This window comes from Gobius niger (genome assembly GCF_951799975.1).
Source record: "Gobius niger genome assembly, chromosome: 4".
NCBI classification, from domain to species: Eukaryota; Metazoa; Chordata; class Actinopteri; order Gobiiformes; family Gobiidae; genus Gobius; species Gobius niger.
Genome location: NC_136855.1, coordinates 12243822 through 12267031, shown reverse-complemented (window position 1 = coordinate 12267031; position 23210 = coordinate 12243822). Strand labels below are relative to the sequence as shown.

Sequence of the window (23210 nt, the reverse complement as noted above, 5' to 3'; positions counted from 1 at the left end):
AATCTCACTAATTAACGATGATGATAAAGTCTTTAATTGTTCTTGGATCTCTTTTTTTATTTCGCCCAACAGTTCAGTTTTTAGTTCGACTTGGATTTGGTTCTTAACTAGCTCCAGGTTGGGCTCTATTCGGCTCCATGATGGGTGTGAAGCGACCCGGCGTGTAAACGTAGTCTCATCCTCGTCATTAAGCTCTTGCTCCAATGCCCGTGCCTCCTTACAGGCAGCTCTAAAGGACATTCGTGCATCGCGCCGTATTTGTCTACTCAGCTCCTGTTTAACACGCCCTTTCTGCAGTCCCACCATAAACTGGTCAAACAACAGATCATCCTCGTCCCCTGCACCTTCAGCATCCTGCTCTTGCCATCTGTTGTGCTGCTCCCGCAATCGCAAAACAAAAGCACTCACAGGTTCATCTGGCTGTTGTTTGCAATTAAAAAAACTAGCTCGTAGCTGAGCTTTTGTAGGGGCCTTTGCATATTGCATCTGTAAGAAATCCAGAATTTTCTTTTGAGTGTCAATTTCGTCGGGACTCAAGAGCAGCAACTCCCGTTTTGCCTCTCCCTCTACTGCTGCCAACACAAAGTCTGCTTGCTGCTGCGCTCCCAGGCCTTGGGCTCTCAGCATCATCTCCACCTGAGCCCTCCATTCTATAAATTTGGCAGCGTCACCGCTGAATTTTGGGACCCATGCCGCGCCCATAAACCAGGGCATGACAAAATGTGTGGTCATCGCAGAGTTTGTACTATTCTGTCCACCTGTCATCTCTCAAATGTGGAAACTGGTGGATCCTGCCGACAACGCCAAATATGTCAGAAATGTGACAAGGTTTAATCCACCAAAGAGAGCGTTCCACAAATGAGGAATGACAGGACACCGGCTAAAAGTTATATAAGACAACGTTTATTTACAATTAATTAGGTCAGCCTAGATAAAAATGGATAAAATAGAAAATCCTTCTACTCTAAAAGTCCTAAAATGTGAATCGGCCTTTAACTGGAATCTAGGAGTAGGGGAAGCGCTTCTCCCATGCGGCTCCTTGTTGGGTGGGGGATCTGCGGCCGTTCCCCTGACGCTCCTTTGTCCGCGGCACCTCCACGACGATTCCTGCAGCTTGCAGACAGCGCCGTGGATTGAGACGCCTCTGGGCTTCGGTGTCAGTCGGCCTACTGTTGGTGGTGCGCTCCCGCTCGCTTCACCCGCCGGCCTCCCTGGGGTTCCAGGCCTGCGCAGAATTCCGTCCCGCAGTCCGCTCCGCGCCAGCACCGCACCCGATCGGCTGTGTGGTCCTCGGTCACCGTCGCGCTGTAGACGGGGAGAAAACGCTCAGGGTCCAGCACCAAACACAAAAAATCCCCCACGCACACACACACAAGTGCAATCGGGCCGCGTCCCTTTACTCAGCTATAGCGCGCGTTGAATCCCACTCTGGGGGTATGCGTCCCTCCGTCTCCCGCTCCTCTTGGATCACGGTCTGGTTCCTCTCGTGGCGGCCGGACTGCGGGGCTGTGGGGCGAGGAGAGCGCGCTCAGTCACCAGTACCCGCGTATAGATATCACACTACTCCCACAACAAATGGCCCAGCTGTGAACGTCCCTTTACTTAGCTGTAGCGCGCGTTGAATCCCACTCTGGGGGTATGCGTCCCTCCGTCTCCAGCTCCACTTGGATCCCGTCCCCGTTCCTTCCGTGGCAGCCGTGTTAGTAATAGCACGCGTCGTCGGCTCATCCGCGTCCTCGTCCGTGGTCCGTCTTCCCTTCTCCCCGTTTCCTCTTTCCTGTTCTTTTCTTCCTCCCCTAAGCTTCCTTCAGGTGAGTTTATATTCGGTGTCCAATGAGAGGTGGCCAATGGGTAAGTCAGGGGTTTACCTGGGGGCGTGTCTTGGAAGTCTGAGCGTCATTGGTTAAAGATGGCCTACACAGAATTCCTATCAAGTTGCTTAGTCCATGCATATACAAAAATCACAGCACTACAAAATAGCTCCACCACAGGAGCAGTAGGCGCCTATCCCCCAAAAGGACTACTCTGACAGAAGCGCTTCATTTGTATTCACCTTGGATTGTGCCCGCCCCTTTTCTCCTATCAGTTAACATGGGACTGGAGAAGTCCAGATTAAATCAGTTACTACACGAAAACAAAGCCGTTTTTCGGCCGAGATGAGAAACGTTGTAGTCTTGACATGTTGGTGCAAGTGAACATTGGCCATTTTACACAAATCAATCCACCTTTCCCAGACTGGGGCTCCATACCTTTCATGGGGTCAACTGTTAGATCTCCATGCAGTTAATGAACTAGAGCTTCAGCAGCATTTGTCCAATTCGAGCGTCCTTACCCAGGGGAAGGGGAAGTGACATCACCATCAGCTGTTTTTCTTCTTCTTTAAAGTTATTGGTGGAGTGCAGGCCAAACAGAAGCGCATGTCGCCCCCTACTGGACAGTGTCCAACAACAACATAGTGTCCAAACAAAGACATTTAAGGAGACAAAAGAATCCAAATGATCCAAACATTTCCCTTTAGTGTTATTTTATCTCAACAGCTGTTTCATAAAGCTACAGTATGTAAATTAGCCACGTGGCTTAAGTTTCTACTAAATGAAAGCAAAAGCACATACTTCCTTCATGTAATCCGTTTACTGAGGCGGCTCTTTAACACAATCACATGTGACTGAGCTGTGGTGACGACATGTATTTTGTCACTTTTATAAAGTTTGGCTTGTGCAGAATCTTATTTTTTCATTTACTTTTTTATTAGTAAATGTGCACCTGTCAATCAACAGTGGTTGCGTATGAATCAGTCGAGGGTGGGGGCGAGGGGGGTGGGGGCTTGGCGCAGTGGCTTACGGGATGGTACATAGCTCCTAATCGCCGGTAAGGGACCACCAGAGGTCCCTATGCTAAAGTGGCTATGAGAGTTAGCATCGAGGCTTCTTTCCCTAACTGCTTCCTAACTGACAGACCAATTGGGACTTATAATGGCGGACGCTGACGCACATCCGGTTTGGCGTAAGAGCTCTTACCAATTTACTGGTTACGGACGCAGCCATGGTCATAAAGCGCTTTACATGAGACACTTTTATATTCACTCCATACTCAAAGAGGTGCAATGCTTCCAATCCCATTGGTTCTGCCATATGTGTAACAGCCTGACTATCAGCAATGCATTCATACTATTATTTTAATTTCACACATTTGCATATAATCATACTAGGGCAAAGGAAGACAGGTGATCCTCAGCATGTGACTCATCTTCAGTGTTGCAACCTGTCAGAAGAAGCGGAGACCCATCGTCTAAACTTGTTTGGCCAGGAGTACTGGCCTCCGTATCATGACACAGAGGCCCAATGCAATATGAATTATGATACAATAGCATCAAAATCATGATTTTTGCCATACTCAACAAACTGCAGTATTTTACCCCATTGCTCTGAAATGTATAAATTAAATATAAATCAGTCTGACATTGAGAAAAACATTTTGAAAAGCGCAAATAGCAAAAGCATTTTAAAAGTCTGGGCTCTTTTGTTCAAACCAATCAGCACCAAATCAGGTATTAACAAATCCATCTTTAAGTCAAAAACATTTGTAAATTATTTTATTCTAAAACTGAGTTCATCATTAAAAATATTGTGATACATGGTTTCTGATACGACACACGTATCACAACGGACATAACATATTGTGTTATGTGTATGTCCTCGGTCAACATGGATACACAGGAGACACAATACTTCACACAGAATATTTAGGCCAAAAGTCTTTTGTTTTTTTGCCATGTAACAAACAACGCTTTGTTGCGAATACAAACAAATCTCAACTCCAAATACACTCTGTATAGTAACTTTCTCACCCTTCTGCATCCACACAGTACAACCACAGTGAACCAGCCGGACACAACATGACACAACTGGCTGACGTTTTGTGATTCATCCAAATTCCTTCTGCAGAACCAAAGTTTTTGACAGGCTTCTCACCAGGCTGCAAAGTGAGCGGACGCTTAATCATCCACAATATTCTCACCACATATGTTTCTTCTGTGTATTACTGTACACACTGATAATAATAATGGCTCACACTTGAATTGCCCTTTACAAGCCTGGATTACCAATTTTCTCAAAGCGCTACTGTCATTATTAGCTGGTAACTTTTTATTCCTGCTTCAGTAAAATTACTTGAGCGTAATCTCACTCTTGCAAGTACTTTGGCCCACTGCCTGCTACAGAAAAAACCTAAACTTCTCCAAGACTATTCAAGTGAGACACTGTAGAGTAAACATTCTTCCAGATTCTAACCTTTCATGCGTCTGCCGCCTATATAATTTGTCCAGTTGTTTTTGGCAGCTGTGCGGGCGCCCTGATTGGTCACTGTCAGTCTGTGGAGCTGGAGATTCGCTGCAGCAGCAGATCTTCAGCCCAGCCGGGTCTCTATACAGGTCTGTATAGAGCCAGTGCCTGCGGCTATCGGCTAATCACTGTGAATGAGGCACACACAACAGAGGAGTTAGTCCGGCCAAAGCCCACATTCAGCAGAATCCTGCTCCCCTGACTCGGTACAGGTGGACTTTACATACAGAGAGCGCAGGCTGGGGTTTGTGGGGGATGTAGGACGACTTCAGGGGTGCATTGAAACATTATTTTATTTGACTTTTTTAGACAAGGGGGAAAAGATGTCAATACAGTAGTGATGTTTTACTGACTGGAAGACAATAGAAATATTATAGCCTATCTATATTCAAGTTTTTATGCTGTGGTTTAAGTCACTTTTAAGGCTTATGTAGAAAAATCTGACTTGTTACATTTTACTTATTGTTTTAACCTGTTACCTGCCACCTTAGAGTTAGGGTGCATATCCAAATCTCAAAGCATATTGACTTGAGATCTTGCTGCCTATAGAGTTCAGGAATGTGACGTCATATCGCTAAGCATTATTATAGCAGCCATTGTAAACTAATGGAGATTTTAAAAGTTAAAATACTGGCGTTATTGTTCACATTAAAACACTTGGAGACCACAGTGTGTTAGATGTATTTACCAGCAGTATCTCAGCAGCTAACGGAGCTGTTCCACTGGTTTTTTCTCCACTTTTTATACTGTTTTTAGCTAATGTTAGTCGATGGAAATGTATGCTAACAGCTGCAAAGATGGCGGATCTCCATGGTAACTGTGGACATTCCCGAACTCTATGTGCCAGTGTGATACCTCATTTGAAAGCCAAGACCTTCTAGTGTCTTACGCTAAGTGTAAGTGAAACACAACTTACATCACATTTGCCGTTCCTAACCCTAACCCCCTGAAGACGGCAGGTAACAGGTTAAATAAATCATTTGTTGAACTAGGCCTATAGAGTTAGGGAATGTGACGTCATATCACTAAGCATCATGGGATTAGCAGCAATTGTAAACCAATGGAGATTTTAAAAGTTAAAATACTGGAGTTATTGTTCACATTAAAACACTTGGAGACCACAGTGTGTTAGATGTATTTACCAGCAGTAACTCAGTAGTTAATGGAGTTGTTCCATGGCTTTTTTCTCCATTTTTTATACTGTTTTTAGCTAATGTTAGTCTAAGGAAATGTATGCTAACAGCTGCAAAGATGGCGGATCTCCATGGTAACAGTGGAATTTCCCGAACTCTATCTTATTTAAGTGTTCAAGAGGTCTGGTCAAAGTGATTTTTTACGAAATATTTTCTAATTCCGGTATTTCTCTCTGAAAATATCTTAAAATAAAAGTTACTGATGGGCCTACTGACATGTGAGGAGAAAGCAGCACATTCAGACTTATCTTGACTGGGCTCGTGCAGCCTGCACAGCACAGCGCACCAACAGGTGATTTGAAATGAAAATAAGATCATTATGGAGCTTGGTTTTGAATGTTTTTTTTGTTTTTTGAATCACTCTGTTGCTCATCCTCTCCGCTGCGCGCAGGTTCACGTCTCCAGGTTTTCCTCCGCTCGTCTCATCGCTGTCTGAGCGCGGTTCAGGCCGAGAACCCAAATCCGTCAAGCCACAGAGGACACGCAACAGCAGCACCGGAAATCACTTAAGGAACATTACAAAATAAAAGCATGGGGTGGAAAAACAAAGTCCAATTTGCTTATATTTGGCATATATGCAGGGGCGGACTGGCCATATGTCCATTCTGGAAGAGCACAGAAGGGCCACTGGCTCTAGGGCCACCGGTCCCGCCTCAACCGAGCTTTACCCAAATCTAAAAGCTACAAAGAAAAGCATCAAAATAGTGAGAAAAAGAGGATGAAAAGTCAACAAAAATGTGAGAAAAATACAACAAAAAATGATTTAAAAAAACAACAAAAATATGACAAAAATGCGGCGACGCGACGAAAAGTTTCCGTCACTTTTGTAGGTCTTAGCTTTCAAATGAGGCGTTACATTGTTGCTCTCCAGTCGTGAAGCTTTTAGATTTGGGTAAAGCCCAGTATAAAAAAAAAAACATGAATCTAAAAGGAATTCCGTGGAGTATGGTGCACCACAAGGTTCAATTTTGGGACCATTATTATTTATTATTTATATTAATGATTTTGCCTCTGTTTCTACGACCACCTTTCCCGCTCTTTTTGCTGATGATGCCAATCAAAAAAATAATAATAAAAAGCCGAACTGGGGAAAATGCACTCGTTATTGTTAGGGCGGGGGGTAAAAGGTTAAAATATGTGTTTGTGGAAGTGTCACAATTACGCTTATTTGGGCCAGGCTAGTCAGAGTGCAGGGCTGTTTTTCAGTCCCAGTCCGCCCCTGCATATATGACAAGCCGCATCAAATTGCTATTGTTATTCTTTTTAACTGGTGCACGCACGGACTCCGGACTCGCACTTATGGCACTTTAAAATGTTGGCAATAATCTCAATATTGCAATTAGAATTTTTCAATCATATTGTTAGTTAATTCAGCCTTAGATACAGATCTTGATGAGAGACTACTTGGACACCTTTCTAGTTATGCTTTACTGAGAGGGAAAAAGGGAACAGGAAGTTAAAATGTATTCATTGAGTCATAAATGTGGCTTATTTGACCACCAGAAAAGTAGAAACCAAAGTAAACATGTGACATGATCCCTAAGCCTATTGAATGCCTTTGATTTTCATCGATATTCAGGGGCGGACTGGCCATATGTCCATTCTGGAAGAGCACAGAAGGGCCACTGGCTCTAGGGCCACCGGTCCCGCCTCAACCGAGCTTTACCCAAATCTAAAAGCAAAAAAGAAAAGCATCAAAATAGCGAGAAAAAGGGGATGAAACAAAGCAAAAATATGCCGGAAAAGCAACAAAAAAGTGACAAAAAATGTGATGAAAAGGCAACAAAAACATGAGAAAAACACGGACACACTAGATACAAAAAAAAAAAAAAAAATGACAAAAATGTGACGACGTGACAAAAAGTTACCATCACTTTTGTAGGTCTTAGCTTTCAAATGAGGCATTGCATTGTTGCTCTCCAGTCAAGAAGCTTTTAGATTTGGGTAAAGCCCGGTATAAAAAAATATGAATCTAAAAGGAATGTATGGTGTTCCACAAGGTTCAATTTTGGGACCATTATTATTTATTATTTATATTAATGACCACCTTTCCAGTTCTTTATGCTGATGATACCAATCAAAAAAAAAAAAAGCCGAACTGGGGACAATGCACTCGGTTAAGGCGGTTGGTAAGAGGTTGAAATATGGATTTGTGGAAGTCACAATTACGCTAATTTGGGCCAGGCTTGTCATAGTCCAGGGCTGTTTTTCAGTCCCAGTCCGCCCCTGTCGATATTTGGAAACACTGTGGTTAAATCCTTCGGTGCACTTTGCCTCGACGCTGCTTTACGCCCTTATTGTGACAGGCCTGACCACTGCTTCCGGTCTGCTCTGGCTGCTTTAACGCCGCGCGGAGACGAGCCTGGATCGCAGACTGAACACGCATCCTCACGCCACTGACCTGCGCTTCGCCGCGTCCTGCATGTGTGTGCATGAGTGCGCGTGTGTGTGAGAGGGAGTGTGAATGAAAACCCACAGATAGATCAAAACGAGACCAAACGGAGAGAACCGGGAGCAACAGCGGCGGGTTTGGCGTCACCGGGGATGGAGGATCTCAAGGAGAAGATGGGAACTTTGGATTGACGCCCGTGGACGAGAGCATCAGCGCGTTTTTCTGGTGGATTTACGCATTTGGATGTTGTCTCTTTCGCCCTTTGCAGTTTTCTCAGGCGTTGGGACTTCACACCCGGTTTATCTTTGGACAAAATGCCTTTCGCCAAGCGGATTGTGGAGCCGCAGCTTCTGTGCAGGCACCAGATCCCCGACGACGAAGGCGTGCTTTTCGAGGACCTGTGTGCCATCAGTAACGTGGTGCTATCGCGGACCTTGCGACAGTTGTCCGACTTGGCCCGACACGCCTGCTCTTTATTCCAGGAGCTGGAGAACGACATCGTCAGCACCAACCAAAGGGTCTGGGCGCTCCACAGCAAAATAGGCCAAATACAGCAGTCTGCCAGTGCCCTCGACCCCAAAAAGGAGGCAGTGCGTAAGTAGGACCTTGACTAACACGAGCCCGATGCGTCCCCCGTGCGCCCATGCACCTGTCATGTGATGTCCAGCATCATTCATATTCTACATGTGTTCCTCGTGTGGCGGCGACGCCGTGTCAGAATCCCCTCTGTGCCCCCCCATAGTCAAGCGCGCGCGTACAAATCGGCACCTTTTTTTCTTTTTTTTTTTACCCCACCACCACCTAGCGCAAAACGGCTCTCAATCGGGTCTAGACTCAGATGTTGAGCGTCGAAATGGAGCGATGGGGAGATGAGGGGGGGGGTGGATGGTCGGCTGGGGATGTTGCGTGCTCTGCTCTTGTGTGTACGGGCAGAGCAGGAGCGGTGGAGGGGCGTGTGTTGCCGCTGCATTAGCATCACCAGTCTTTGGTTTTACTGCGGGAGTATAAGCCCTCACCTGGCAACAGCCCATTTCTGAGTCCAAACAAGAGAGAAACCTTTCAATAACATCACATTCAAAAGGGGGATTGTCTTTAACGCTCTCAAAGGGATGCTGGGGGTGGCTGTGGAGGCGCGTTTGGTTTCTTTTCCCTTTTTTTTCTCCCCCCTTCTTTTTTTTTTTTCTTTTTATTGCGCTTGCACTTATTCTCGTGCGCAAAGGAAGAAAAAACCCACCCTTTCCACATGCAGAAGCGCCAACACAGCATTAATAATGAACACAGCTGTCCGTGTTGCAGTCTCCAGCAGGTCCACATCGCTGCGTGCTCGTGATGTGGACTCCCCTTTTTCCGTACGAGGGGGAAATAGGGAACGGCAGACAGAGTGGCAACACCAGCGCCTTCCACGTATTATTTATGTCCTCTGCAGAGGGGCTTTTAACGCGCGCATTTCACCTGATTTGCGTGGCTGCTGCTGCTGCTGCTGCTGTGGGGTGTTCAACGAGGTGCCATTTCTCTGAGCGTGTTAACTCAGGGCCTGGAGCTTATGGATGTAGAAAAATCAAAAATAGGCCTGTGTGTTGTAAAGTTGTCCTATATCCAATAAGAAAACGTTATTGGAATATGCTGGCGATACAAGAGATGAATCCATGTGGGACGAAAACTGGATCATGTGTTTGGAAGTGAAGGTGATTTTTCAGAGGAATCAAAAAAATGAGCCTGTAATTTGAAGTCAGTGTAGATCTAACCGGCTTTACACCAGACAAACCCCGGAGAAACAAAAGGGAAGAGCAGGAGCAACGTCAACATCAAGAGCAAAATCAGTCCAAAAATCGATCAAAATTTAAGCAGCACTATTCGACACAATCACGTTCATTGGAATGTCGAACACAAACCAACAAAATGTCGTTTTTTTTGTGATGTTTGTTTATCTTTTTGGTCTAAGGTATCCAAAGTATTGGATTGGGAAACACTTCAACAAAAGACATCCTACAGAAAGAATAGTCCCCCCTCTTTGTCTTTGCCGAACACAACACACAGACAAGCAAAATATTGTCAACAATGACCAGATAAAATGCGGTGGGAATGATGCGATGAGTCTCAGTAGAATACGACCTGAGTTTTGACAGTGATTCATTTATTATATTGTTGTCTATTGTTTAGATGACACACTATGTTGCCATGTTTAACGCATTTGGGCTGCTGCTGTTTCATTCATCTGGCGGCTCTGCCTAATGACACACGGTTTGTTTCTTTCACATTGCTTTCACTCATTCTTTTCACTTACAAATGCATCGTGTTTATTTGTAACTATGGGAAGTCGGTGGTGAGTCTTGTGGCAAAAGTAATAACTGTGTGAACCCGATTGTAGTGTTTGTGGTTAAAGCCTGTGCTCCAGTCGGTTCGTTCTGTTGTGAGATGTTTTCTGGTTCAAGTTGTTGGCGCAGAACGGCGGCCACACCTCTGTCGGACTCGGAGGAAAGCAGATTCTCATGTCAGAGCGACAGCCTGAGGAGTGATACTCAATCTCGCCCATAAAGTGCAGAAACCAAACGCATTTTCTCCAGTTCGGCTTCACCCAAATCTAAAAGCTTCCCAACTGGAGCTGACAGCCTATAGGCCAGCGTAACGTCTCACTTGGAGGCTAAGAACTACAAAACTGAGCTGAGATTGTTCCTTGCCTTTGCTTTTTTTGGAAACTTTTTCGACGCTTTTGGGTTGCGTTTTCATCCTCGTTCACGTTCCGATTTTCATCGCTATTTGTGATTTTCATCGCTATTTGTGTCTTTCTTTACAAGAAGCCTTTTGATTTGGGTAAAGCCGAACTGGAGGAAATGTGCCCGGTTAAGGCGGGGGTTAAGAGGTTAACCCCTTAACTCCCACCTGAACCCAGCACATTTTCTCCAGTTTGGCTTTACCCCAGTCCAAAACCTTCTGGGAAAAAAGCTGTGGAAATAGCAACAAAACTGAGACAAAAACAATGATGGAAATGTGACAAAAAAGTGAGAAAACATTGACAAAAAAAGTGACGAAGAATTGATGAAAAAGTGGCAAAAATGTCACAAGAAATTGACAAAAAATGGACGAAAAATGACAAAAATGTGACAAAAAATGACAAAAATTTGATAAAAAATTGTCGAAAAAATGACAAAAATGCAACAAAAAACGACAAAAATGTGACAAAAAACGATAAAAAATGTGACAAAATGTTACAAAAAAAAATACAAAAATATGATAAAAATGTGACCAAAAAATTACAAAAATGTCAAGCTCTTTCTCTTATACAGTAGTTTCTCAAATCACAGATCAATTTCCCACTCGGCCAATCAACAGCGAAGTCTTTCAATCCTGCGCTCCTTCTCACACCTCACTAAAACTTTTGCGCCCCGTATTGACAACTCCCCGCGCCCCTTTGTTGATCCGAATGCATTCCACTGTAGGACGTGTAAACTGACCCACATGCGGCCGGTGTGTATGAATGTCTGAATGGCGCACTGTCCCCGTCACTAATGAACTGGAGATTCCTACTTTATCGTCCGGCCGCTATTTTAGAGGCAGACACTGGCCGTATTTAGAAACAGTGAGAGCCCGGGTCTAAAAAGGCCCTGTGGTATTTTAATGGGGCGTACCACAAAGTGATGTGTGCGGGTTAAGCGGTCAGTGCAACAGCAGTGCGATACGGGCTGCGATTTGCTGAGAGTAAACTTTGGGTGTCGCGCTCGATAACAAGTTGATTTTCGAAAAAAGGAAGGGACCAATGGTCAGTGTGTTTGGTGAAAGGATGTTGAGGCGAAGGACAAGCTTTGTGGAGTTTGGTGTGAGAGAAGAGGCTCCTTGTGTTTCTGAATGAACTATTAGCTACACTTGCAAATTATATGTAAGCCTTCAGGAAACCTTTACTTGGTTTTTCTTACTGTGCTCGACATTTAGACATCTTTTATTCAACCTGGATAGACTCAAACAGACAAAAGCAGCGATTAGGAAGATTTATTGACATGCGATCATGGTAGACATCGATGTATGAAAGTCAGTATGGATGAACAGCTTGGAGTTAGGGATGTCTTACCCCGGAGCCTGGACACTGGTGGTGGTATGGAAGACTCGTGAAGAGGCAGCAGGTAAAAGCCGTGGACGGAAGAGGCGGAGATGGGGTGGAGGTGGGTCGCAGCACAGCAGGGAAGCGAACGAACCATGATTGCTGGGGCTTAAAAGCGGGACCGAGGGCGATGATTGGCTGCTACCTTAGGTGCGGCTCTTACGCTGATGGCTGAGGTGGAGGTGTGGCCCTCTCGGAAGCGACCACAGGCTTGCGGTTGGTGATGCTGAAATAGGTCTACCAGGTTGAATTAACGCCTTATTCTTTTCTGTTTTATAACTTCAGGAGTCAACTAAATAACATGCATTCAAGAGTGTGTGTTCGGAGTCTTGATTATTTAGGTGAGATAGGTAGAGTTGACAGATGAAATGAATGACATGATGAGATGAAACGACATCACTGAGCGATATGTCAAAAAGTAATAAAAATACCACTTTACAGAACAAATATGGCTTTTACAAATACGGTTTGTTTGTAAGATTTCAACATAAACCTCAGCTTAACTGAATGCTTTCCCCTCCAGAAGCATCGAACGCCGTATAGTTTCCATTGTGCTCCTCGAAGTCCAAACTCCACTCATAGTAATGACCTGTTTCTGCAACAATCGACCAAACAATGATCAAAACGCACGACTCTGATCTCACTTCTGTAAATGTCCTCCTTCTCTTACCAGGACATTTTGGTTTAACTGTGCTGCAAATTAATTTAGGAGTAAATGATTTTCTTTCTTGCTTGCTTTATCAGTCCTGCAAGTCAGCATTTCCAAACCAGGGGTGCGGGTATTTAAGCACTTAGCGGGGGGTAATTGGAATGATTTCAAATTAAAAGAGGAAGTGAAACTGAGTAGAATTTCAACACTAATTTCAAAGGTTAAACGTTTCAAAGGTTTGTTTTTCAGTAAAAGGTTTGATTTGGAGAGTAATTTCACTTCATGTTGAACTCAACAGACTATTAAATACTAAGTAATCTTAGTTTAGTTGGTCACTTTGTAATAATACTGGCAAAAAGGGTGGACCCGGAGTATAAATGCGAGACTAAAAAGCTGTAAATCACCGCTTTGCTGGTTGCAGTGCCCAAAACTTCCAAGACTATGTTACATTTAGAATTTTCTCAGTGTCAAAAGCTTTAGCCCTCGGAGACCGATCACACGTTCCGACGGTTTTCCCAGACAGACAGGCTAACAGTACGTGGGTGACTTCAACACTCCTCTGCACGCCAGGGCCAGGGCCCTTGGACGCGCACCAAACTTTTGATATATTTTTACTCAGGTTTGCAGACGGCCGTTTGCTCCAGCATGTTGTGGAAGGAGATACCTCGGTGTGTGCAAACACGCAGTGATTTGATTGGCCGGTCGGAGTAGCTCAGTTCCTGGGGGAGTGTTGGGAGACTCTGGCCCGTCAATATGCTGAAGTGTGGGACTGCTCAGATGGCACTGTGAGTCTCTGCATCTGCTGCGCTAGTCCAAAACAAAGTCATGTCTTGGCGAATAGGCTGCGAAATGCTAGCTGCTTGGACAAAACGTAACGTAGTATTCACGCATGTGTTTCTTTTAAAGGTAAAAATCTATCTGGCTTTGAGTTTTACATTAATTGATTATTAGTCTTATATAGCAAAATACAAGATGAAAATGGGCACAAAAACAGCGTCCAATGTCAACAACACCGTATTTTATAAAAGGTTACTGTGTTATCACTGGATTTCTAATGTTGGCCTTGAATTATCCCCACACTAGTCATTACTGTGGTTTTAGTGGTAAAAATAGATGCTAAGTGTTGGCTGTGTGACAGTATAGTTCGTCATAATTAGTAAAATGCAAGGCTGGTATTATTCAGGTAACCTATTATCCTGTGCAACAAATGTACTATCTTGTCTCCATTGGGAAAATGCATGTGTCTGATATCGTAGTATGCCTAAAATGTTAATGGTCATGGACTGAATCTTGCTTCAAAAGATAAATATCAAAACCACTCACCACTGCAATAGGAATTGTTGAAGCCCAGTAAAGAGGAAGCTGCAAAATGTTTTCGTAAAGAGCTTGTTCTGCTCTGTCTTTTGTGGTGGATTTGACTTTGCATGTGGATTTGAATGTTGATCGTGCTCGGCCTGTGGCAGTGGGGTGCTCCGTCTCTTTATAGTCTGCATAGTAACAGCGCGGGGCCACGTGTGCTGCACCTTTTAGCTGAGTCAATCCCTCCGCTCTGTGTGTAATACATGGAGCATGTGACCACACAGAGACCAGGACTGGACCAGGACTCCAGGACTTGGCCGAATCCAGACCAGGGACTTGAAGTGGACAATGGACATACATTACAAGACCGGCCCAGAGCGAGGGATGGGTCAATGCAAAATAAGGGACTGAGATGGTATTAGGGAGGAAAGGAGCACAGAGAGGATGAGGACCAGACAAGGACTAGAGCAGGACTAAAAGGGCATTACAGAATATGACTAAGACTAGAGATCTGCATCCTTTTAGAACTGAAGCTCGAAGTCTTCCGGAAACAAGCAAACAAAAAAGGATTTGCAAAGAGCACCAACTGATTTTAAGTATTAAAGGGCGTATTATACAAACCCGACATTTTTACCATGTTACAATGTTGTTCTCTCATCAAAAACATACCTGGAGCTGTGTTTCAACTCACTCGCACATTTTTCAGTAATCTTTGAATCTTTCCTATATGCTTTCCTCACGTCTCCATCTCTTGCTGAGCTTAATCCTTGCATTTTTGAAACAGCTGCACAGCGAAGGGGGGCAATAGGAGTGGGGTGGGAGGGGCTTACAGTGAGATCATGACAATCAGGAAGTGAAACTCCTGGATATTTTGTTTAGCTCAATATTGCATTTTTGAACAACGTGTGAATTAGGGATTACGATTTTACCCTTACAGGCCACCGTTATTCCATATTGAGATATGTTCTTACCTGAGCTTAGACGAGCTGACACGTACCTGTCTGGTCTGTGTGCGTGTCCGTGGAAGAGCTTGTTCGCTTCTAACTTCACCCCGTTTGGAGCTATAGGGATATACTGGGAGAGGCCAAATGCTAACAACGTCTTTGGTCTTTTTGCGTGACTGAGGGCACACAGTTCTTTATACTGTGATATGTTCTTACCTGAGCTTAGACGAGTTGATTCGTACCTGTCTGGTCTTTGTGCCTGTGGAAGAGCGCGGTAGCTTCCAACTTCACCCCCGTTTGGAGCTATAGGAATACACTGGAAGAGTCCAAAAGCAAACAACATCTTGGGTTGTTTTGCGTGACTGAGGGCACACACAAAGACCAGACAGGTACACATCAACTCGTCTAAAGTCAGGTAAGAGCATATTTCAGCATGTAACAACGGTGGCCTGTTCCTTTAAGTTTACCGTGGATTGAACCATGTAAATAAGGATTTTATCAGACTTAACTACTTTTTTCCAAAAATAGCCAAAGACCTGCAAGAGCGGAGCCAAAATTGCAGATGCCTGTACTAGAAAAAACAAAACCAAGGCCATGTGAAATGAGGGATTAAGGCAAAATTGTGGACTTGGAAGAGGACTAGGGACTATCAAGATCCAGGATCTGGAACTGAGACAAGAGAGGGCATGAAGATATCAGGTCTAGACCAGGACAAGGGCTATGATTTGACCCCAAAAAAGACAAAGCATAATAAAGTAAACCTTCCCTTACAAATCAATGATCTAAAAGCAGGGATTTACATTTTATACAACATATTGAATGATTGCAATTGTGTAAAGCAGCTCACCTGCCACACCCAAATAAGAAAATGAGAAAGAAGATAAGGAATTATGCATCGGCTACTCAGCTGGGTAGGTAGCTTTGACCAAACCTGACTCAAGATCTGGCTGAAATGTGAGATGAGTTAAAGTCAGACGGAGGAGTATGTAAATGCTTTAAATGACCAATATGAAAATGAGCTTTTATGCTATAGTGTGCAGTGCATTGTTATCGTCCGTGCTGTCCGCGATGTCCTGCTCGCTGCCCCCACTGGCCTACTTTCCCTCCGCTGCAGAGGAGACTTATTTAATGTTTAATGCACTTTGATTTCCAGCAGACACTGGAGGAGCGGAGCGCAGAGCGGCGATAACGCAGTCAATGTGTGAGACTGGCCAGATAAGACAATATCAGCACATGTTGAAGATGGAGATAGGGCGAGACGTGGACAGCTATTGAGCGCTCACCAGCACTGGGCAAGAATGTGCAACATCGGACGACAAAAATGTGTAGAACGCTTCTATATGTGCTGGATTTGTGAGGAACACAGGGCGGATTCAGAGGTGCATCAGAAAACGCCACATGGTTGTGTTCACCATAACATCTCACTAGATCTATGACAGAAAAGCTAATGTCTTTTCTGTAAGAGCAAAGGAACCAAGGAGATATATTTTTCTTTTTACTTTAATATCAAAAAGTGGTGGCTTTATTCAATCACAAAGCCACCAGATTAGTACGGTAGGTTTGTGGGCCCAATCCCTGACATAAAATGAAGAGGAAAAAAAAAATCACGATGTATCACATAACTTTGGCATTCCTTTTATACAGACCTCGGCCCAAACAAAACAAATGCTCTCCTTCAGTGTCATTTAACACACGACAATCCTCCATTTTCTTATCCAAACTCCATAACTAGTTGCTGTTTCTGCCAGAGAAACGGTGGTAAACATGACAATTAAAAAGTTGCGTGACAATTATTGAGATTTTGATTAATCTCTTAAAACAGGGGTGTCCAAACTTTTTTTCCTGTGGGGCCGCATACTGAAGCGTACACAGGGTGAAGGGCCATAGATCGGTGGTTGGTGCCGCAAAACCTTTGACTAGCAGAGGTTTAAATTGTGCCCCACACCTTTATTTCTGCTCAAAACCTTCATGCCAGCTCTGTCTCACAGTAAAAGGTTAGTTGTTCAGTTAGAATTGTGTAGATTTATTACATTTCAAATAAAAAGGACATATATCCCGATTCAGCAAATAGGCAGAGGGCCACCAAAAATTGGTCTGAGGGCCGCATTTGGCCCCCGGGCCGCACTTTGGACACACCTGTCTTAGTCAGTTTGAAAAGCTTTGATTAAAACTTGAAAAAACTTGAAAAAGCGTTGAAATTGCCACGAAAGAGTGCCGGAAATGGAACAAGAACACAAGAAAAAAGCGACGCAAAAGGAACCAAAACGCAACAATAAAAACTAACAAAAGAGCGACAAAAACATGCCAGAAGAGCGACAATAACACAATAATAAAGTGGGGAAAAAAACGAAAGAGAGACACTTAAAAAATGTGCCAAAAATGCAGCGACAACACACCAAAAAAGTCACGATTAGTTTTGTAGGTCTTAGCTTTCAAATGAGGCGTTACTCTGGCCTATAGGCTCCAGTCGTGAAGCTTTTAGATTTGGGTATAGCTGAACTGGAGAAAATGCCCAGGCCCACTAAAGCAGCTCCTGTACCACCAACAGTACCCGTGTATGAACTCCTGTTTGGAAGTGTCTGCTGTATGGAGTCTCACCCGGCCATTAGTGCTCGTTCTTCAGATGGAAGCCCCATGCAGCGTCGATTTTGTTTGTAGTTCACAGGAAGCTGACGGCACCGAGACGCCATGTTACTACAGTCAGATCAAAAACAACAGGAGCAGAGAGGATCATGGGAAGTAAGGAGCATTACACAGAAAGTGCTTGGACTTATTTGGTGAAGTACACGGTGGTTTTCTTGATATTGATGATACTTTATTATCATCGATATCGTTATTATGTTATTACAACAAGCAAACAAGCAAAACAAATGACCATTTTATTTATTTATTTTGGCCTCTCACCTCAAGTGGCTTTGTCAGCAACTAAAGTTTCAAAGTTTGTTAGCCCGTTCAATGTCTTTTCCCTATAGCCGTTAGCCTTTCGCCATCAAACATTGCTAATTATGACTTTTCCAGATGTTGTCAACCCAGCATTTAGGTGAGGTCAAAACTTAGCTAGAAACAATGAATCAATGTAAAGATCTTTTTGAAGATTTTGAAGATTTTACTTTAGATTAGCGCATAAAAGTGGCCTCTGAGCTAAATGCCAAATTATATTCCGTTAAGTTTCAGCTTTTTTGTGGGATCGGATACACATCCAATGGACACGAAACATCATGATACGATATGTTAATGATGAAGAAACCACATGAATATGAACGCCACTCGCCACACTTTTACATAGGGCCTGACTTCTCCATTCATTTGTATGGGATTTTAACAGGTAGGAACAGACTCAGATACTGTAGCTCAAGGCCTATCTATGATTCCTATGGGTTTACCAGCACTAATTTCGGGTCTTTTTCCAGGCTTTTGACAGCAATGCACCCTGGGAATCCTCCAGTCTATACAGTATAGCTCATCGGTCTCTGGTAGGCTTTGGTAGGCTGCCCTGATACGATCCATAGTGACGGCTACAGGGCTAATTAGGGCCCTGCTGTCCTCGCCTCTCACCAGCCGCTGCACAATTGGATTAATTCATGTGATCTGTAATGCTCTGCTTCAGACCCGGAATGTGACCAGCAACCACAATCTTCTGTAACATATATATAGGAGTCAACAAATGATACGGATTCTTCTTCTTCCGTTTATAACCGTTGGGTAACAATAAAAAAACTCCTGACAAGATTGAATTCTATACATAGCGATGAGACGGCAAATAAACTTTCATCCACAAAGAATTTGATCCAACACTCGTAGCACGTGCGTATTGTTGAAACCGGACTGATATAATTGGACTGCAGTAGCCCAATTAGCCTGGCTGTAGCTTAGCGCGAGCTAAGGTTCTTACGCGGGCAATCTGTTTCTCAGAGCAGCTCAAGCCTTTAAAAGAGCAACAGAATACCTCTCCATCTGTCGCCGCGTTGCACACAGAGGTTACTGACACTGTGCTATAGCTTGCTTAGGGTCCATAATCCCTATCTGACTTCTTTAATCTCTGCTCTCCATATTCCTTTTGCTCACACGCAGCATTATTGATGACGCCGGCTTCATGTCTTTGTTTTGCCTGTTGAGTTTAAGTGCAGCAGCGTCAAAACCTCAAGAGGTGACTCTGGATAAGTGTTTCTCAATCCGTGGTACCGTGTGACCGAGTTTAGGCCAGGTTTAATCGTGGATAAGGAGCGGTTTTAATCCTGACTTAGTCCTAAATGAGACCTGATTTAGTTCTGGTTGGAGGTTCAAAGATAATACGGCAAAATGCACAGCCTGACAAAGGGAAAAGAGCATCTGCAATGTCAGAAGATACAGTGTCACATTCATTTTTCACTAACATCTCACGTTGATGATGGGAGAGTGTGACCACTGCGTAAACTGTTCTCCAGCACATCCCAAAGATTCTCAGTGGGGTTAAGCTCTGGACTCTTTGGCGGCCAATCCACGTGTAAAAAATGATGTCTCACGCTCACTGGAACACTCCAATGAGAGTCCAGTGAAGGCTGGCATTGTCATCTTGGAATATGCCCGTGCCATCAGGGACGAAGGAGTCCATTGAAAGAATTGTTGCAATAACCCCTGATCAGAACAGTTAGTTCAGTTCAGTTCAGTTCAGTTTATTATGAATATACAGTAAAAAACATTTAAATATTTGTTTAAGGAATAATGCATATTCATAAATGGGACACCCTTGAAGCAACAGTTAGCTTATATATGGGGCCCAAGATAAGACACAATATTAAGAAACACAAACATACATTAATACATTAGTAACCTTGGAAACATTACTTTTGGTACCTACTTCCTACCTAACCTAACTAACCTAACCTACTCTAAACTAAAACTACCGTACCTTACTTTTACTACCTTAGGAATGTATCAATTAAAAAGGGTACACACTATATGCTCACACACATTGGAACATACTACCATCAGACACAAGCTACTTCAGTATTTTTTTAAATTTATTTATTTATAATTAAATCCAGGTGGCGGTTCATCAAGATCCCCAACATCCATAGTGAAGATAAATATGTTTTATCAAGAACCACAGAAGCAGCGTCCATGTGAGGAGAAAACAATAGTAAAGTAAAGAATGTCACTTATGCCACTAATCCGTTTTCATCCACTGAAGAATTCCATGTTTAGCTTTTCCACAATGTTTTGTATTAGTGAAAATAGACTTCACAGTAGTAGTAGTTGTTTTAAATCGACAAACTAGGGGAACATTGTATTTGAATCTACATTACTATGGGACGCATTTAGCTCCCGTCCCAGTAATTATCAGTTCGTTTGTAATAATTACAGTGAACTACTCCAAGTGAACAGGGAAATCCTCTGAACACGTCACTGTTCTCCTGAGACACACTCTCCTCAGATGATTCCAGATTAACATCACTACATGCGGAAGCCACAAGCCACTGTTACAACTTCCACACTGTGTTTTTTAAATTGGCTCACAGTATCCCAGTGAGAAAAAAGACGTTGCTGTTGTTTGCCAGAGACTCCTGCCTCGATGACCTGTGCTAGATGCTGGACATGTGGGCGCGAGTTTTGGATGCAGATCACCCTGAAGGAGGGGAGCTCAGATATTTACTGAATCCTGTTGTTTTCTACATCCTTTTTAGTCGAAAACTAAGGGATAAGCGGTTGAATGAAGCACTGGTTACTGGTTACATTAAACCAATGGTAGTTCAGGATTCAGGTCTTTTCTGTTTAATGATCTACTAGTCTATTGATCCTGTAGCCTTTTATTGATTGGAAGTGTGAACTCACAGATGGCGTTCAAGAACAATTTGGAATTGAAATAATTGAGATTGAAATAATGAAAAAAAAGGCAATTTATTTATAGGTTGCGATCACAACACTGAGGACGGAAGGCAGGGCATGTCCGACTCAATGGGAGTTGTTTTGCAAAAAGATCTTCAAACATAAAATCTATAAAGGTTTCCCCTGATCATTATTTAGAAGTGATTAGAAGGATTCACGAACCTGCCACACTCAAGTCCTTTCATCGGACTAACATCAAGCACTTCGTTTTGAGCATGTCTCCACATCTGGACACCTTTGAGACATTCATTCGACCTCAGTTCATATGTGCTGAAGACGCTGAACTTTGTGACAGGTTTTGTTTCATGTGGAAAGGTCCAGCTGTTACAGAGATGCTAGCCATAAACCAAGTCGAGGATTCAGCATTTTGGCAGTTACCATAGTTACCACAATAGATTTCTTAATTTTTACAATGATGTGAAGCTGCACATAGAAGTTTGAAATGTGTTGTGTTCATGTGACATTCATCCGTATGGTTTATTATCAAGTGCGACACTCCCAGTTGGTCTTTTTATAGCCCTCTGGTGTTTGTCACAGTCAGTCTCTCCTCTCTCTCATTCACACCTCGGTCTGATAAATGTGGACCTGTGGAGCTGGGATGAGCGCCTGGGTTTGCACTGGGACATTTGATTTCCTCATGCGCTCCAGCTCAGTGTCGTTTCGGATTCTGATATAAATATATGCATTATAAATATATTAAACACATACTGTACTCTATGTGCCTATACAGGGTTATTTCTAATGAAGCAGAGCCCCATCCTGCCCCTGCTTCTCTCCCCTCTTCATTTTCCCCTCACTTTCTCTCTCTCTGTCTCTGACAGTGTGTGATCTGTCAGAGGTCTTTGATCCACGGGTCCACGCTGAGTTAGCCGCGGATTACTGAAGTTAGCTCAGTTTGTCTTCATGTTCAAGCTTACTACTCATTAATATGCATGAGCGCAGGGCAGAGCGCTCATTATTTATTGCACAACAACATTTTATACATTAAAAAAGAAAACATATGATGTCATGAATATTAATGAGAATCCTGGCACTATTCAGTACCTTTAAGAAGCATAAATAGTCCTGCATTAGTCCTGCTTGTTGCTTGACTTGGTTTACAAACAGTTTAGGGCGGATTTGGTCTTGGCACACAGACAGACAAATATTGTATTATTTGGTGTGGAAAGTTTGATGCTGGTTATTGTAAAGCTGAGATACTACAGTAAGACCCTGACTGACAGCGCAGCAGATACAGTAGTCATTTTTTTCACTGCAATACTTCAGTTGATGAAACAAGTATGACATTTGGCATATACTGTATTTTCTCCATGAGCCAATTTTTGAAAATGGCGGGTGTTTTTATTTAATTTATTTTTTTATCATAGTTTTGTCTGTCATTTGTTTACACATTTGCTTGTCATGTCTTAAAGAGCATACTATAAACAAAGATGGAGTCCAATATGACCCCCCCCCCAAACCTTAAAAATGCGTTTCGGGATTCTGTTTATTTAATGTAATACTGTCTGAAACTATCAGGATACATATGCCTATGCACAATTTAGGTGTTGGTTTAATACATGCATACTTGTGTTCATGTATATTTATACTCTTTTTAAAGAGTGAATGTCACTGCACAACCAGGGCACACCGGAGTAGGGCTGAAACAACTAATCGATTAATCGACAATTAAACGATTATTGAAATAGTTGTCAGCTATTTTAGTAATCGATTAATCGTTTTCTAGTAAACACAGACTTAAAAAGAGCAAAAATTACATGAACATTTTTTATTTTTGATGGAAACCCACTTTGTTTTTCAAGTTAGGGTCTGTAGAGTTTTGTACATTGAACATTTCATAGATATCTGTCTGTGTCTCATCCAATTAATAAAGCAGAACTGGCACTACAAAAACACTTTACAACACAGTTTAAGTTTACTCCATCAACATGTCCTCAAGAGATGCCACTTTAGCTTTATGTGATTCAAAATAAATGAAAAAATCCAATTTTCATACACCATTCACAGCCAAGCGATTAATCGATTAATCGTAAAAATAATCGGTAGATTAATCGATTACCAAAATAATCGTTAGTTGCAGCCCTACACCGGAGACTTCACTGCTGTGTAACTCAGCACAGGGTTCAGTGACAGCTAACCAGCTAAACTAATGCTGTACCGAGCTTTACTTTCCGTAAAATAGTCGACTAGTACTAATTGTAGTTTAGTGTCGCAAATGCTGTCCAATAGCCCAATATCAATTAGTTGGTAGAAAACAGTTCTAAGATCTAGTTAGACGCCTGAGTTGAGGGAAAGCCGAGCCAAGGGGCTATACTACAGTAAATGACTTGCTCATGTTCTTACCCGGATCACACAGGACTTAAATGGCACTGGGTGAATGATCGGGCGAGGTGGAGGATAACCGAACCTATCGTATACATCACTGTGAACATGGG

General features: G+C 43.1%; 1 protein-coding gene across 3 annotated transcripts in view; it reads left to right on the top strand.

The window, feature by feature from the left end:
• The first annotated feature begins 7846 nt into the window (after positions 1 to 7846).
• Positions 7847 to 23210, top strand: part of nhsb (Nance-Horan syndrome b (congenital cataracts and dental anomalies)) — a 59718-nt gene continuing 44354 nt past the window's right edge. For 2 of the 3 annotated variants that reach the window (XM_079555018.1, XM_079555017.1), the window contains exon 1: positions 7848 to 8519. In XM_079555018.1, the coding sequence (XP_079411144.1) occupies positions 8240 to 8519 (280 nt within the window). In that variant the 5' untranslated portion in view covers positions 7848 to 8239. Of the gene's footprint in view, positions 8520 to 23210 lie in introns of all 3 variants that reach the window. The other variant, XM_079555019.1, reaches the window with a different exon arrangement.